General features: G+C 43.9%; 1 protein-coding gene across 1 annotated transcript in view; it reads right to left on the bottom strand.

The window, feature by feature from the left end:
* Nucleotides 1-13,814: 13,814 nt before the first annotated feature.
* SYNJ2 (synaptojanin 2) overlaps nt 13,815-15,461 on the bottom strand; it is a 101,856-nt gene continuing 100,209 nt past the window's right edge. Inside the window, exon 27 of the mRNA XM_075267682.1 lies at nt 13,815-14,868. Coding sequence (XP_075123783.1) covers nt 13,840-14,868 — 1,029 coding nt within the window. The 3' untranslated portion in view covers nt 13,815-13,839. The remainder of the gene's footprint in view (nt 14,869-15,461) is intronic.

Genomic DNA, 15,461 nt, shown 5'->3' on the forward strand with positions numbered 1-15,461 from the left:
GCACTGCGGGCTGCACGTCAAATTGGAGAGATTAAATTTAATGGAGCAGCAGTGGTGATTTTCCCAGATTTTTCAGCTGCACTCCTGAAAACCCGAGCATGATTTGTGGCAGTTAAGAGAAAGCTGCGTGAAAGGGCCATTCAATACTCTATGGTCTACCCGGTAAGGCTCCGAGTCATCCATGGTGACCGCTCCATGTTCTTCACTTCTCCTAAAGACGCGAAAGACTGGCTGTCTCTTCTTCCCAGATCCCCGCAGTGTTGAGTTCGTGTTCTGTTGGTGAGAGGTCCTGTTGGACCATATTGCTGGACTCATGGGTTCCACAGTTATTCTTATTTCCACTTTATCTGACATTTACTCTTCTCAATTTATACCCATGGGCCTGGGGTACCTAAACTATTATGGTTCTGCACTTTTGGCTCTGCTACATGACCACGTTTTACTTTACCACACTATTTTCTTGAGAGGGTGCCCTGTACACCACTTATGCTGGGTGCACTTTCTCCCCCGTTACCTGTAGCCATGGTACTGGTATGTCCAGTGTCTTTCATCTGTTTGTACAGTTTTTTACACCTCCTGTAGGTGTATTGTTCTGTTGTATTTATGTTTTCATTTGGTTTCTGATCTGCCACATGCTGTTCTACCTCTATGTCCTGATGCACCTATTGCCGGCCTGTACCTCCTATCTGGGGTCTTGGCCCTTTAATTATAGAGATGCAAATTGTTATGGCGTCACTTAATGTTTTCTCATGGAACGTGAGGGGCATGGGCAGCCCGCGTAAGCGCTCCACTATTTTCTCCCAGATTAGACAGGTTGTCCCTCATGTCGTATGTCTTCAGGAGACGCACTTAGTGCCAGAGCATTCCAGGTGGCTTCAAAAACCATGGATACAATGGGCCGCCCACTCCATGCACACCACTTTCTCACTGCACTGTAACATACCTTCTCTGTAACCGTATAAACTTGTGACCGCCAGGGTATATCTTTATATATATTTCTGGTTGACCTAGTATCGACCATCTTGGGTTAATAAAACGTTAAAACTTTAGAAGGCTCTTCTCGTATTATCCTATGAGGCCCGGTCCTCTCTCTGGGTTTGTGGGAGCGGACGGTATAGTTAAGAAGACGATCGCGGGTTCCGCCTGCGGCAAAGGCCGGGTGGGCCAGCAGCTGCGGCTGGGTGGCTGAGGCGGAGGCCGGCGTCCTCGCGCCTTGGGGGCCGGAGACCGGGGCGGAACGGCGCGATACGTCACAGTTCCCCCCCCCTCCCTCCTGTAACTCTACCCCTATGTCCAGTTATAAATATGCAGCCTCTAGAAAGTGTTTTTAGATATATCTGTAGAAGGAGCTCAGAGGAAGCTTCGAAACGTCATATTCTGTCATCATTATGAGTTAGCCATTAAAAAAGGTATCACTTACTGAAGACTTGAAAAGTTTTTTTGTTTTTTTTCACTTTCTCTAGAGGAGTGTCGATATTAGTACACCGTAGACTTAGATGGGAACCGGGCTTGGTAGAGAGGAATCCTGTGGGACGTTATGTGTATGTCCGGGCCTGGATTGAGTCGACTTTATGTGTAATACTGGGTGTATATTTGACTTTTCTGTACTCCGGGGGGGGGGGGGGGGAGGGCGCAGTTTGTGGCTAAATTTCCTGGGGCAGTGTTTCTCTGTCTGGGAGACTTTAATAAGGTAATGACTAATGCTTTGGACCGGTTTTATACTGGCCCAGATCCTCTTCTCTCCTTCTGTCCCTCCTCCATGGCCAAGTTGATCCAGGAGTTGGGATGGTGGGATCTGTGGAGGATTCTGTCTCCCGACACTAGAGTGTTTTCTTGTCATTCTGCCCATAGGCATGCCCTGTCCCATATTGATTACGCCTTTGAGAATGTGAAAGCTTGTTCTATTTTACAGTCGGCATCTTATTTACCCAGGGCTGTCTCAGATCACGCCCCTCTTTTGGTTATCCTCAATCATGGTGAGACCGTTGGACTGCGTCAAAGTTGCCGCATACACCTCTTCTGGCTCAAATTATTTTTGCCGAATGATAGAAAAACCTGCAACTAGTCAGGTATTCTAACTGTTAATTCCCCTGATACCTCTCCGTCTCTCCTGTGGGAGACCACTAAGGCGTACCTTAGGGGCTGTGTTAAATCCTCCATTTCTTTTATTAAGAGGGAGTTCTCCCTGCTGGAGACTGGTTTAGCGGCTCAGTGTACCTCCCTAAAAGTGGCTTATGTTGCTAACCCGACTGATGAGACCAGATCTCAGTGGTTACATATGCATACCTCCCAAACGTCCCGATTTCCGCGGGACAGTCACGATTTGGGTGACATGTCCTGCGGTCCCGGTTGGAGGGAGGTATCCCTCCTTGCCGCTGAAGCAAGGAGCTGACACAGGTCAGCTCCTCGCTTCGCCGCTGCCCGCCTCTCTCCCTGACACATGCGGCTGAAGCTGCTCGCTTGCTCGCTTCGCCGCTGCGTGTCTCCCTCGCTGACACATGAAGCCGCTGCCGCCGTCTCCTGGCTTGTAGACGCGATGTACAAGCCAGGAGCCGGCGGCAGCGGCGAAGCGAGGAGCTGACACAGGTCAGCTCCTCGCTTCAGCCGCATGTGTCAGCGAGAGAGACACGCAGCGGCGAAGCGAGCATGCGAGCAGCTTCAGCCGCATGTGTCAGCGAGAGAGGCGGGCAGAGAGCGGCGAGGGAGCGGAGTAGAAGGTAAGCTTAATGTGGAGGTGGAACGTGAATCTGGGGGCAGAGATGTGGGGACATGAATCTGGGGGCAGAGATGGAGAGGACATGAATCTGGGGGAAGAGATGGAGGGACATGAATCTGGGGGCAGAGATGGAAGAGGGACATGAAACTGGGGGCAGATGAAGGGTGTATATGAAACTGGGGGAGAGATAGAGGGGGGACATATAATTTACGGGTGACTGTAGGAGGATTATACTGTGTGCGGGCACATGAAAAAATAATGAGTGGGTGGAGTCAACAAAAAGTGGGCGGGGCTAAATTTGCCGCGGCGCACTACACGCGCCGCACATTTTGTCCCTCTTTCAGTTCTTCAAAAGTTGGGAGGTATGCATATGGGTAGACAATATTTACATGTGCTACATGAAAAAGCCCGCAGGTCTGTTTTTTAACAAGCAGAGATTCTATGAATTAGGTAATCAAGCAGTCTATTGGCCCATCTGGTGCATCAAAATACAGCTTCCCCTGCCATTCTTCAAGTGAACTCGATGACGGGTGATACCCTATCTAACAGCCAGGACATCAGTGACAGGTTCCACCAGTATTATAGTGAGTTGTATCTTTCCAAACTTAGGGTTAGTGATCAGGAGCTGGTTGCTTTCCTTGACTCCATCCCCTTTCCCACCTTGTCAAACAACCAGCGTGCTTTTTTGGACTCCCCTTCACTTTGGAGTAGTTGACGGAGGCGCTGTCGGATATGGCAAGGGGCAAATCTCCAGGCCCAGATGGCATCCCTGTAGAAGGAGGGAGTACAAAGATCTGCTTCTTCCTGTGCTGCTAAACTGCTTTTGAGGGCCGCAGTCTCCCGGCGTCCTTTTATGATGCTACCATTATCCTGTTACTTAAGCCAGATAAGGACACGCTGGACTGTGGTTCATATAGGCCTATAAGTCTATTAAATATTGATTACAAACTGTTGACCAAAATGTTGGTGAAAAGGCTTATCTCTGTGGTTTTAGATCTGGTTCATCCGGACCAAACAGGTTTTATGCCAGGTAAATCTACTTCTGATAATCTCAGGCCCGTCCAGGTGGTGGCCCAGATTGGTTTGGTCTCTTCAGAGGATTGGGCGATAACCTCTTTGGATGCTACTAAAGCCTTTGATTCGGTTGATTGGCCTTTCCTTTTACAATCCTTATGTAGATATGGTTTTGGAGATGGTTTCATTACTTGGGTGTCCCTCCTATATCGCTCTTCTGGGGCGGCACTGTCCATCAATGGTTCGCTGTTCCCGTATTTCTCATTAGGTAGGGGCACACGGCAGGGCTGTCTTCTCTCTCCGCTGCTGTTCGCCCTGGCTGTAGAACCCTTGGCCATACTTCTCAGACAGGACCCTGTCTACAGGGGCATATCCATTGGCTCCCGGGAGGAGAGAACCGTGCTCTATGCCGACGACCTCCTCCTGTTCATGACTGAGCCCTCTACTTCACTGCCCCAAGCCATGGAATTGATAGATGTTTTTGGTAACTATTCGGGCCTGCGCACTAATTGGACTATGTACTCTTATATGCACATAGGTTGTGCTCTGGCGACGGCGGAGGGAGAGGTGATGTGCGGCCTGCTGGTGATCTCGGCTTGTAAATATCTTGGCATAGTTATCCCTAGAGACCATAAGAGGTTCCTGAACCTCAATATATTCCCCCTCCTTTCACACTTTCAAGCTAAATTTCAGACTTGGGCTGCATTGCCCTTGTCGGTAGCGGGTAGGATTAACCTAATTAAAATGATTGTTTTACCCAAATGCCTATACTCATTAAGTAACTCAGCCTTGCCTGTGCCTGTCTGATTTTTTTAGACAAATGGACTCCTTGATAACTCCTTTTGTGAAGGGCCACTCCAGATCCAAATTACGATTGTCTGCTCTCCAAATACTGAAACAGTTTGGTGGTGCGTCACTCCCCGACCTATTTCTTTATTATTTAGCAGGTCAGCTTCGCTTTATAAAACCTTGGCTTTCCCCGGGCCAGCTCCAGGGTCCAGAGGCATATCTGGCCCACCACTTGGACTTGGGTATCCTGTGGCCGGTGTTGGAACAGTCTCAGCTATTCAGAGGTAGGCTTTTGCCTATTCACGCTTTGGCGGCACAGGTCTGGAAGCAGGCCCAGAAGGTGTCTTCTTATTTTGATACCCCTTTATGGGACAATCCTGGTTTGCCCGACTTATTTGAGTTACCCGATGCCTGGTCTTGGTCCCTATATGGGGTGTCCTCCCTAGCGGATTTGTACACACAAGGGGTGTTTGTTACCTTTGCATCCCTGGCTACTTCCCGTGAAATTCCCCGACATCAATTCTTCAGGTTTCTCCAAATTCGATATACCCTTTCATCATTATTCCCTGATAAGCCGTGTGCCATCCCTGAATACCTGCTAATTGGTGTGCTGCGCTTCTAGGGTCCTGGGGGCCTTATTTCCATTCTTTACGAACATCTGATTTATTATTATTGTTTATTTATTTATATAGCACCATTATTTCCATGGTGCCTTACATTTGGGGGTTACATACAATACACAAAATATACAGGTAGGTATCATACGAACAATGCCCGACTGGCACAGTGGGGTAGAGGGCCCAGCCCGTGAGGGCTTACAATCTATGAGGGAGGGGGGATAGAGACAGAAGGAGAGGGGGAGACTGTACAGATGGCAGTGCGGTGATAGTGTTATTGGAGGTTGTAGGCCTTCCTGAATAGGTGAGTCTTCAGGGCCTTCTTGAAGCCTGTGATTGTGGGGGTCAGTCTTATGTGTCTTGGTAAGGAAATCCAGAGTATGGGGGATGCACGGGAGAAATCTTGGAGAGGGTTGTGTGAGGAGCGGATGAGAGCAGAGAGAAGTAGGAGGTCAATGGAGGATCTGAGGTTACGTGTGGGCAGGTAGCGGGAGATTAGTTCAGAGATACATGGAGGGGACAGGATGTGGATGGCTTTAAATGTTAGCGTTAGTAGCTTGAACTCAATTCGCTGGGCTATAGGTAACCAGTGGACTGGCAGAGGGAACAGCCGATGAAGATTGGGGGAGAGTTGAATTAAACGAGCAGCACAGTTTAGGGTGGACTGGAGGGGGGCGAGGGTGTTTGCTGGGAGTCCATGGAGAAGGGTGTTGCAGTAGTCTAAGCGGGAGATTATGAGAGCCTGGACGAGCATCTTAGTGGTTTCAGGGTTGAGGAAGGAGCGGATTCGATGGATGTTCTTGAGTTGGAGGCGGCAGGAAGTGTTAAGGGTTTGAACGTGTGGCTTGAAGGATAGGTCGGAGTCCAGGGTTACCCCAAGGCATCGGGCCTGTGGGACAGGGGTAATTGTGGTTCTGATCCATGTGAAGGTGTCTTTAGCTGAGGTCCCAGCTCTGATGCGTTGGCGCACCAATATTCCGGAACTAACAGATGAGACGTTTCAGGAAATTTTGGAATCTCCTCTATACGTCTCACCTTCGGCCAAAAATAAACTGATTCAAATTTTCATCTTACATCAGTGTTACCTGACCCCAGCCTGCTTACATAAGATGGGTCGCTTGCCTAGCCCGAATTGCCTTAGGTGTCCATGTGCTCACGCGGATTTTTGGTACATGGTGCGGAGTTGTTCAATTCTACAAACCTTCTGGAGGGGGTGGTGGACCTCTTGGTGGATGTCCTGGGTTGCCCTGTCCCACTTTCTCCTGGAGTCTGCCTATTTTTTGTACTGGAGGAGGAGTGGCAGCATACCTGAATTTTTCTTCGGGAATGTCTGTTTTACACCAGGAAGGCCATTGCCTTACAGTGGATGGCCCCACGGTCTCCATCAGTATCTCAATGGCGGAAGTTGATCAATTCGATCCTTCCACTTAACCAAATTATATATAAGGGGAGAGGCTGTCCTCAGACATTTGATAAGGTATGGGGAGCGTGATGTAATTCCGCCGCAACTTAATACTCTTCTCCCTCAATGCGTTCAGCGCTGGACGCCTTTATGTCTTGAGGGGTGACGTCTGCCTGGTAGGTCCATGGTCCCTTGTATCAATAGGACATGTGATAACTGACGTTGATACTTTACTCGTTACTGTACTTTTGATGTGGAGGGTGGGGTAGGGCTGAAGTGGGATGGCAATGTGGCATATCTGTTAAGTTGTGATTTTTCCTGTATTTTTCTTTATGCTCATTTGTGAACGTATTTTTCCTGATTGTACTTTTTGCTTTGTTATATACACTCACCGGCCACTTTATTAGGTACACCTGTCCAACTGCTCGTTAACACTTAATTTCTAATCAGCCAATCACATGGCGGCAACTCAGTGCATTTAGGCATGTAGACATGGTCAAGACAATCTCCTGCAGTTCAAACTGAGCATCAGTATGGGGAAGAAAGGTGACTTGAGTGCCTTTGAACGTGGCATGGTTGTTGGTGCCAGAAGGGCTGGTCTGAGTATTTCAGAAACTGCTGATCTACTGGGATTTTCACGCACAACCATCTCTAGGGTTTACAGAGAATGGTCCGAAAAAGAAAAAACATCCAGTGAGCGGCAGTTCTGTGGGCAGAAATGCCTTGTTGATGCCAGAGGTCAGAGGAGAATGGCCAGACTGGTTCGAGCTGATAGAAAGGCAACAGTGACTCAAATAGCCACCCGTTACAACCAAGGTAGCCAGAAGAGCATCTCTGAACGCACAGTACGTCGAACTTTGAGGCAGATGGGCTACAGCAGCAGAAGACCACACCGGGTGCCACTCCTTTCAGCTAAGAACAGGAAACTGAGGCTACAATTTGCACAAGCTCATCGAAATTGGACAATTGAAGATTGGAAAAACGTTGCCTGGTCTGATGAGTCTCGATTTCTGCTGCGACATTCGGATGGTAGGGTCAGAATTTGGCGTCAACAACATGAAAGCATGGATCCATCCTGCCTTGTATCAACGGTTCAGGCTGGTGGTGGTGGTGTCATGGTGTGGGGAATATTTTCTTGGCACTCTTTGGGCCCCTTGGTACCAATTGAGCATCGTTGCAATGCCAAAGCCTACCTGAGTATTGTTGCTGACCATGTCCATCCCTTTATGACCACAATGTACCCAACATCTGATGGCTACTTTCAGCAGGATAATGCGCCATGTCATAAAGCTGGAATCATCTCAGACTGGTTTCTTGAACATGACAGTGAGTTCACTGTACTCCAATGGCCTCCACAGTCACCAGATCTCAATCCAATAGAGCATCTTTGGGATGTGGTGGAACGGGAGATTCGCATCATGGATGTGCAGCCGACAAATCTGCGGCAACTGTGTGATGCCATCATGTCAATATGGACCAAAATCTCTGAGGAATGCTTCCAGCACCTTGTTGAATCTATGCCACGAAGAATTGAGGCAGTTCTGAAGGCAAAAGGGGGTCCAACCCGTTACTAGCATGGTGTACCTAATAAAGTGGCTGGTGAGTGTAATTTTCAATAAAACAAGTTTAAAAAAATAAATAAATAAAAATGGGCTTGAGAAAGCGCTACATTAGCGTGAAACGGCTGTTGCCTCTTTGCCTATGTGCACTTTACTCCCTCCCAGGAGCTGTTTTTAAACATGCCGCAATAAAGGATTGAACTTTTAAAGAAAAGAAGTTTCCGGCTATGTGGTGAGTGCCCTCTGGGCTTTTCCCCTTTTTTTGGCGTCACAAAAAGTAGCGTCACTAAGAATCATATTTTCCAGCCCCTAGCTCCAATCTGTGGCATGTAGAAGGAGCATAAAGCTTAACAAATTTGTGGGATGATTGTGAGCGGTTTCTTGTTAATAGACATGCCAGTTATTGCAAATGAGGCAAAGAACCTTACGCCACGACTCTCAAAGGCTATCATGGTGTAAGGCAAGATGGCAAAGGAAGCTGCAATTCAGGTCTATCCTCTACAGTGGCGAGTCCTGCTTTTGTCCCAGTAACACTGATAGCTGGATTTAGAGATGAGCGAGCACTGTTCGGCACAGCCGTTCTGAACAGCACGCTCCCATAGAAATGAATGGAAGCAGCTGGCACGTACACTTTGCCGGCGGCCGGTCGCTTAACCCCCCGCGTGTCGGCTACGTCCATTCATTTCTATGGGAGCGTGCTGTTTGGAATGGCTGTGCCGAACAGTGTTCGCTCATGTCTAGATTTAGCCTGTGCTTTCCCTGCAGTCATGGTCTTATCCACTGGAAACCAATAAAGACAAAAGAAATCAATAAAGGAGATGGCATCTTTGTCCACGTTCCACGAAAATATACATGAGCTGGAGTAGGTTTACGGTATAATTTGACAATTTGTAGCATGATTTGGTAAATTTTTTGGACTGCTCACCGGGGAAGTGGAGAGAGAAGCAGGAAAAAAAAGTGCTAGAAGAATGCTGTAAAAACATTGACAAATTAGCTCCAATACCTGTAGGCTTTTTCTCTCAAGTCTCAGGTATGAATTACTGCATAATGTATATTTGGTTTGTAGCGTCAAAGAGTGTTCATCCACCGATAATACATAAGAAATGTGTCAGTAATATCAGTGCTTGTGCTTTGTATTTCATTGAAGATTTTTTTTCGGATTTGACAGGAAAAAGGAATTCCAGCATCTCCGGTGATATGGTATGCTTTATCTTCCTGATGAATTTCTTGATATTATGATTATCTCGGTAAGTGCTATCATGAAAACATGAAGAAAAGATGACACTTACTGGTACTTTTTTTTTTTTTTTCTGGATGAAATGTCGTCTATGTGACGTGTGTATTGTGATGGTCTTCAATAGGGTGTTCATTTCTATTACGCATGTATCATGATTGACAAAAATGAAACAGATGAGAATTCTGATTGATTTTATTTAGTAATTTGCTTTTATTCATAGTAAAATATTATAACAGCAGTGGCTTTGAAAAACTGGATGTTCTAGTAAGAAAAATATTGAAGTTATTGTAAAATGTACAGCTCGTATTGGTATTTACCAGAAGCAGTGGTGTATAAAGCAGTAGACATATCTGTGTAGTGTGTCCAAGTATAGCTAAAGGATTGCTCACATAAAATAATATCGAATCCTCCCTTCCTAATAAATTTTATAATTTATTTTATTTTATTTTACAGGGAAAGGACAGAAAATGTCAATATTATTTAAGGTGAGGTAGATATTCCATTTCATTGGCATGGAATGGTTTTTTTTTTGTTTTTTTTTTAATCTCCACAATTACAGCATTTGATATTCTTATCTTGTTGTGCTATTTTATTATCTGTACCGAAAATACAAACTTATAGAAATGTTTCCATAAAGAATAATATATCACTATTGTAGTAAAGTTTCAATGCAGCAGATCTGCTTTTCTCAACTTGTGAAGTTCTTCAGGTGTTACACAGGAACAGTACGTGTGCATACCTAGCTGGTGTAAACATAAAGCACTCATAAGCTGTAATGACTAAAGCCAGCAATATTTAGAGTGCAAGAATGCAATCTCCTAGTGATAAAAGATACAACAGTAGCAGATAAGAGTAGATAGAGTAACACCAGCCTTTAAAGGGGTTTTCAATCTTGTAAAGAGTTGACATATCCCAATGGTCTGATCCACATTGATTGCTTTATGGTCAGTGGGGGCCTGACCTCTGGGATCATCTACAATCCTAAGAAAGAAAATCACCCAGTGCTGGTGTTAGGGGGATATCGTCACTCCTTGGGGAGAGACCACCATTTAGGTGTGTGGAGACTTATTAAGCCTTTAGCACTCCACTGTGCAAGGGACCATGGGAAGAATATGCAAATCTGTCTTCCATGATGTAATTAGGAAGTCAGTTGCCTCAGTGTTGCAAACCAATAGAGGGCGCTCACTGGAAAGTGCAAGCCTGTCTTCCCTGATGTAATTTGGAAGACAGAATCTCAGCGATATAGCCCAATGCTGGTGTAGCACTGCATCTCCCTTCAGTGTTTGTACTCATCATAGTTTTGCCCCAGTCATCTGCACATCTGGGTGGCCGGGGAGAGCTGCAGTGGAAGGGGATTCATTGCTAACCTAACCCTGTGTGTTATTTTCAGGAACTTTGAGGGGACGGGGTCTCAGACACAGGTGGTTTGACGTGGATCAAAGACCAAAGGAATATCCTAAAATATGTCATCACTTTAAAAGATGAGAAAACCAGTTTAAGGCTAAGGTCCCACATAGTGGGCCACAGCCAAAAAGCACTGGGGGACAAACGTTGTGGTTTTTCCCGCAGTGCTTTTCACAGAAAGTTTGCAGAGTTTTCCTCTGTGGACTTTGTGTTTCACTTATACCTATAAAGAAACAGCCAGCGTTTCTCTAAGTATAATTAACATGCTGAAATTTCCCAAAACTCGACAGTATTTTTCTGGAATGTGTGGATGGGATTATATTTTGCAGGGACTGTAAAACACCACGGTTTTTGTTGTAGCATTTCTGCTGAGGACAATCCACAGTGTTTACTCCATGTGGGGCTTCAGTCAAAGGATAAATCCAGTAAAAAAATCTGACTTTTCCATTGTATTAACTTAGCAGAGGATACATTACACTGCACAATGAATAAACACAGCAAAGTCATCTTGTATTAGAGATGTATGTATGAACTATGGACTAAACCAAACTGTTGTCACTTTCTATGAGTAAATGTCTTCATGCAGCTGTGTAGTGTAAGACCATCAACTACAGCAAGTACCAAATAAGAGACCTTAAGGTGTACCTTCACTTATAAAGAGAAAACTGCAGTGCATAGGTTTGCAACAATTATTTTACTATGTTTCTGTTAAATAAATTCTTAACAGATTCTTTAAACAGATTCTTCTTCTACATGGCAGAAGAGAAGAGATGCGGTACCAAGATGCCAGAGCTCACAGAGAAACCCAGAAATCACTCCAACACTGCTAATAGGTATTTGGGTGCTCTTATTAACTTACTAATAGCACTAACAGACCTTTTGCAATTTTTGCCTGGAAAACCCCTTTAGGCCAGGGCCCCATGGGTCAGAAACACTGTAGGAAAATTTGCAGCATTTTACAGTAAATGCAAAGTGGATGGGATTCATGTGAATCCCTTGCCCACTTTGCGGTGAAAACTGCAGCTCGGAAACACTTTGATTTCCAAAATCAACATGTCAATTATATGTAAAAGAAAAAAAAAAAAAAAAAAAAGATTTGGAGTTCACCTTGAATAATCTGAAATCCTCTTCGGGGTGCGCAATCTGCTTTCGGACCAAGAAGCAGGAATAATGGTAAATAAAAAGAGAAAGATCGGCATCACTCCATGGATGATGATAAAATTATTCTTTAATCCATGTTAGTAATTAAGTACAAAAAAGTGAAAAAAGAAGAAAAACATTTAAAAAACGCCAATGTTTTTTAAATGTTTTTCTTTTTTCACTTTTTCTGTACCTTTTTTGTGCTTTATTACTAACATGGATTAAAGAATAATTGTATCATCGTCCACGGAGTGATGCCGATCTTTCTCTATTTATTTACCATGTCAATTATATCTACGGAAACATCGGCAGCTTCCACGTAGATATAATGGTAAAGTCCGCAGAGGAAAACTCTGTGAACTTTATGTTTAAAGTGCTGCAGGAAGAACCGCGATGGGTTCCCACCTTGGCTTTTCCCGCAGCGCTTTGGTGACGCAGATTGTCCCATGGGGCCTTAGCTGTAAACTAAAATTTTATCATACCTTGTGTAACATCTTAATCCTTTCCTGTTTGGTTTTTTTTTTTTCCTCTTTTAAATAAACTCAGTCTATTCAAAAGCTATAACTTTTTTTTTTTCTCTGTTCACAGAGCCATATGAATATTTATTTTTGTGGATAAAATTCACTTCATAATAGCGCCATTTAATAATCTGCAATGTACTGGGAAGCTGAAAAAAATTAGAATGGGATAGAACTAGGAAAACACAAAACTGCAAGCCATTTTTTTATGGTATTTGTCTCTATAAAGTTACCTACATTCTGTGGGTCAGGATAATCACAATTTATATATTTTGTACATTTAATAAAGGTATAATGTTTAAATAAATAAAAACTTTGAAAAACTATTGTATTTCTATATTATTTTTTTTTTTATAATTCTGTGTATGATGCAATGTAAAGCATATTTACTATTGTGAACTCAGAGATACCTAATGTGTTTTGTTTTTTTCATTTCTTTTCCTTTTATATGAATTTTTATAAAAACTTTTATTTATTATACTATTAGCCGCTTATAGACATCTCTGATCGCAGGCACTGACACCGTGTAAACCAGGTTGTACACAGCAGAGACCCCACAGCTATGGTTGCTGGCTCAGTTCCTAAGCCATGCTTCTTTTGACAAGCCATATCTCTTTGATGGATGATTAATAAAATAAATATAAAATTCTCAGCCAGTTTTCTGTCTCAAATCAAGGTATACTGGTATGTATCGTTGAATAAATCTCCCTACCTAAACTCCTGCACTAGTTTTTCTGTACAAGTGGAGGTACACTTTAATGTCTACCTAACACAAGTTTTCTAAGTAATAGTAAGGGCTCGTTGACATCTGCGCCCGGAGTCCGTTCTGCAGGTTTCCGTTTCCTGCACAAAACAGGGGCAGGAGACGGAAACCTGCCGGCATCTTTTCAAACCCATTCATTTGAATGGGTTTGAAAAGTGTCCGGCCGTGAGTGCCGGTGAGCGTTTTATGCTCTAAAACCGGTTTTTTTTTTTTTTGTTTTTTTTTTAAATCGGACATGCAGTACTCTGTGTCCGGTTTTAAAAAAAACGGTTTTGCCGCGGAGAGCATAAAACGCTCACCGGCGCTCACGGCCGGACTCGGAATGACAGGTTTCCGTCTTCTGCATGAAGAAGATGAAAACCTGATAACGGACTCCAGACGCTGGTGTGAACCCAGCGTAAACCAGAAACAGATATGTGTGTAAGAATTTTGAGTATTTTAAATTTAAAATAAAAAAAAAAAAACGTTCATATGCCACATTACACAGGGCACGGCTGCCTGCAGCATCCTTCAATGGGCTCACTGGACGGAAAGGTTATTGTGCTTAGGAAAATCTCTCTCCACAACTAAAACTGGAATTCTTCAGTCTTCAGAATTAAGAAAACGAACATCTTACACAGATGTTTCGAAAACCTTTCCTCTGTAACATGTCCTGTAAATTTAATTTGCTATATCTTCAGTCACCATGGAGATTCACAAGATCCCTCTGGGATTGTATTATCACTTTTTGCTTCATCTTGAAACATATCATTACCATTGGCGGTAAACTGGTCTTTGGAAGTACCAAGGTTTGTGGACTGAAATACCACATGCTCATCCAAAACGGTCCCTTCAGAAGACCAGCTTCTTTGTGGCTCTAGGAGTTGAGTGAAATTGTTTTGGTGAACACTGGTGTCCTTTGTGCTTACAGCTTCACAAAAAAAATCTATATTCACTAAAGTCTCCTTACTCGAACTGTTATTGTTATTCTTATTGGTCGCTGCATCATCTTGAGACAAACTCTTCATACTTTGTAACACCTGAAGGTGGAAAGCTGCAGGGGCCGACTTCTTTCTTCGAGGAGGAACTGCTGGGGGAAAAGCATTACTGTTTAACACCTCCTCCTCTGATGTAACCTTAGTCTGAGGGGTAGAAGGAGCCTCCTCACTCTGCTTGACTTCCTGAGACTTTACAATCTGAGGTGGGATTGTTCTTGGTTTGGGTACTGGACGTAATTTTGGAATGTCTCCATTATCTGTATCTTTTGTTTTAACCTCCTTCTGAGGTCCAATAGAAACAGTTGAGGAAACTGAAGAAGTAGAGGTACCTGGCTGAGGTTGTAACTCTGCTTTGTGGACTAGAGGAGCTGCTTGACAAAGTCCAATATTCACATCTGAATTGGTAACCAATTCAGAAGCTCTGCTGAACTTAAGTGGATATTCCATCCCTGCAGGTTCTGCATTATTTACTTTAACAGGCTTTGTATCTTTATTTGGTGGCTCATCCATCAGATCTAATGTTATGAGGTCATTGCTCTCCAGATCAGGTTCAGCTGTCACATTAACATTTGAATCAATTGAATTCACACAAGGCTCAGGTTTTGGTTTGGGAGGAATTTTGGGTGGAGGTCTCAGTGGCAATACAATGTCGGAGTTTCCCCCATTGTACCCCAGTTTAGGAGATTCTGCACCTTGTTGTTGAGACTGTTCCGTTTTCGATTCTTCATTAAACTATTGAACAGAAAAAAAAAAGGTAAAAACCTCCCCACTGTAATACATGGTACATAAATCACTAAAGATAAAGCCGTTGTCAAAGATTTAGAAACACATAGCTAGTTGCTTCCAGTGCCCTATCCATAGTATTGAAGTTCAGCCCCACTAACTTTAATGAGCCTGAGCTGCAATAGCTACAAGTATATACCGTACATTGAACATTCAGTGTTTGCATCTTTTTATTACATGTCATTAGGTCATTTACTTTAATCACTAACAAAAATAAAAGTAGCACTTTATGAAGGACTATTTCTATTCCTAGTGATTCTTGCTTCACAGTAGGGGACATAGTCACATACTGGCTGCATCTAACTTGGTTGGGATTACTTTGTTTGTATCTTGGGTGTAACACAAAAAGTTAGACCTCTGACCACTTTCTGTACTAGCATAGAATAACTTATTTTAATAATCAATAATACAAGTAAATATTAGGAAGGGCTACGGTTTCCAGAAAAGGCAAAAGGACACTTCTGTTGGACCAGCTGGTCTCAAATACATGTCACAGTGACCAAAAGAGCCAACACAGAATATTTGCTTCTATACATTAATAA

The sequence above is a fragment of the Leptodactylus fuscus genome, chromosome 3 (assembly GCF_031893055.1).
Source record: "Leptodactylus fuscus isolate aLepFus1 chromosome 3, aLepFus1.hap2, whole genome shotgun sequence".
Lineage (NCBI taxonomy): Eukaryota > Metazoa > Chordata > Amphibia > Anura > Leptodactylidae > Leptodactylus > Leptodactylus fuscus.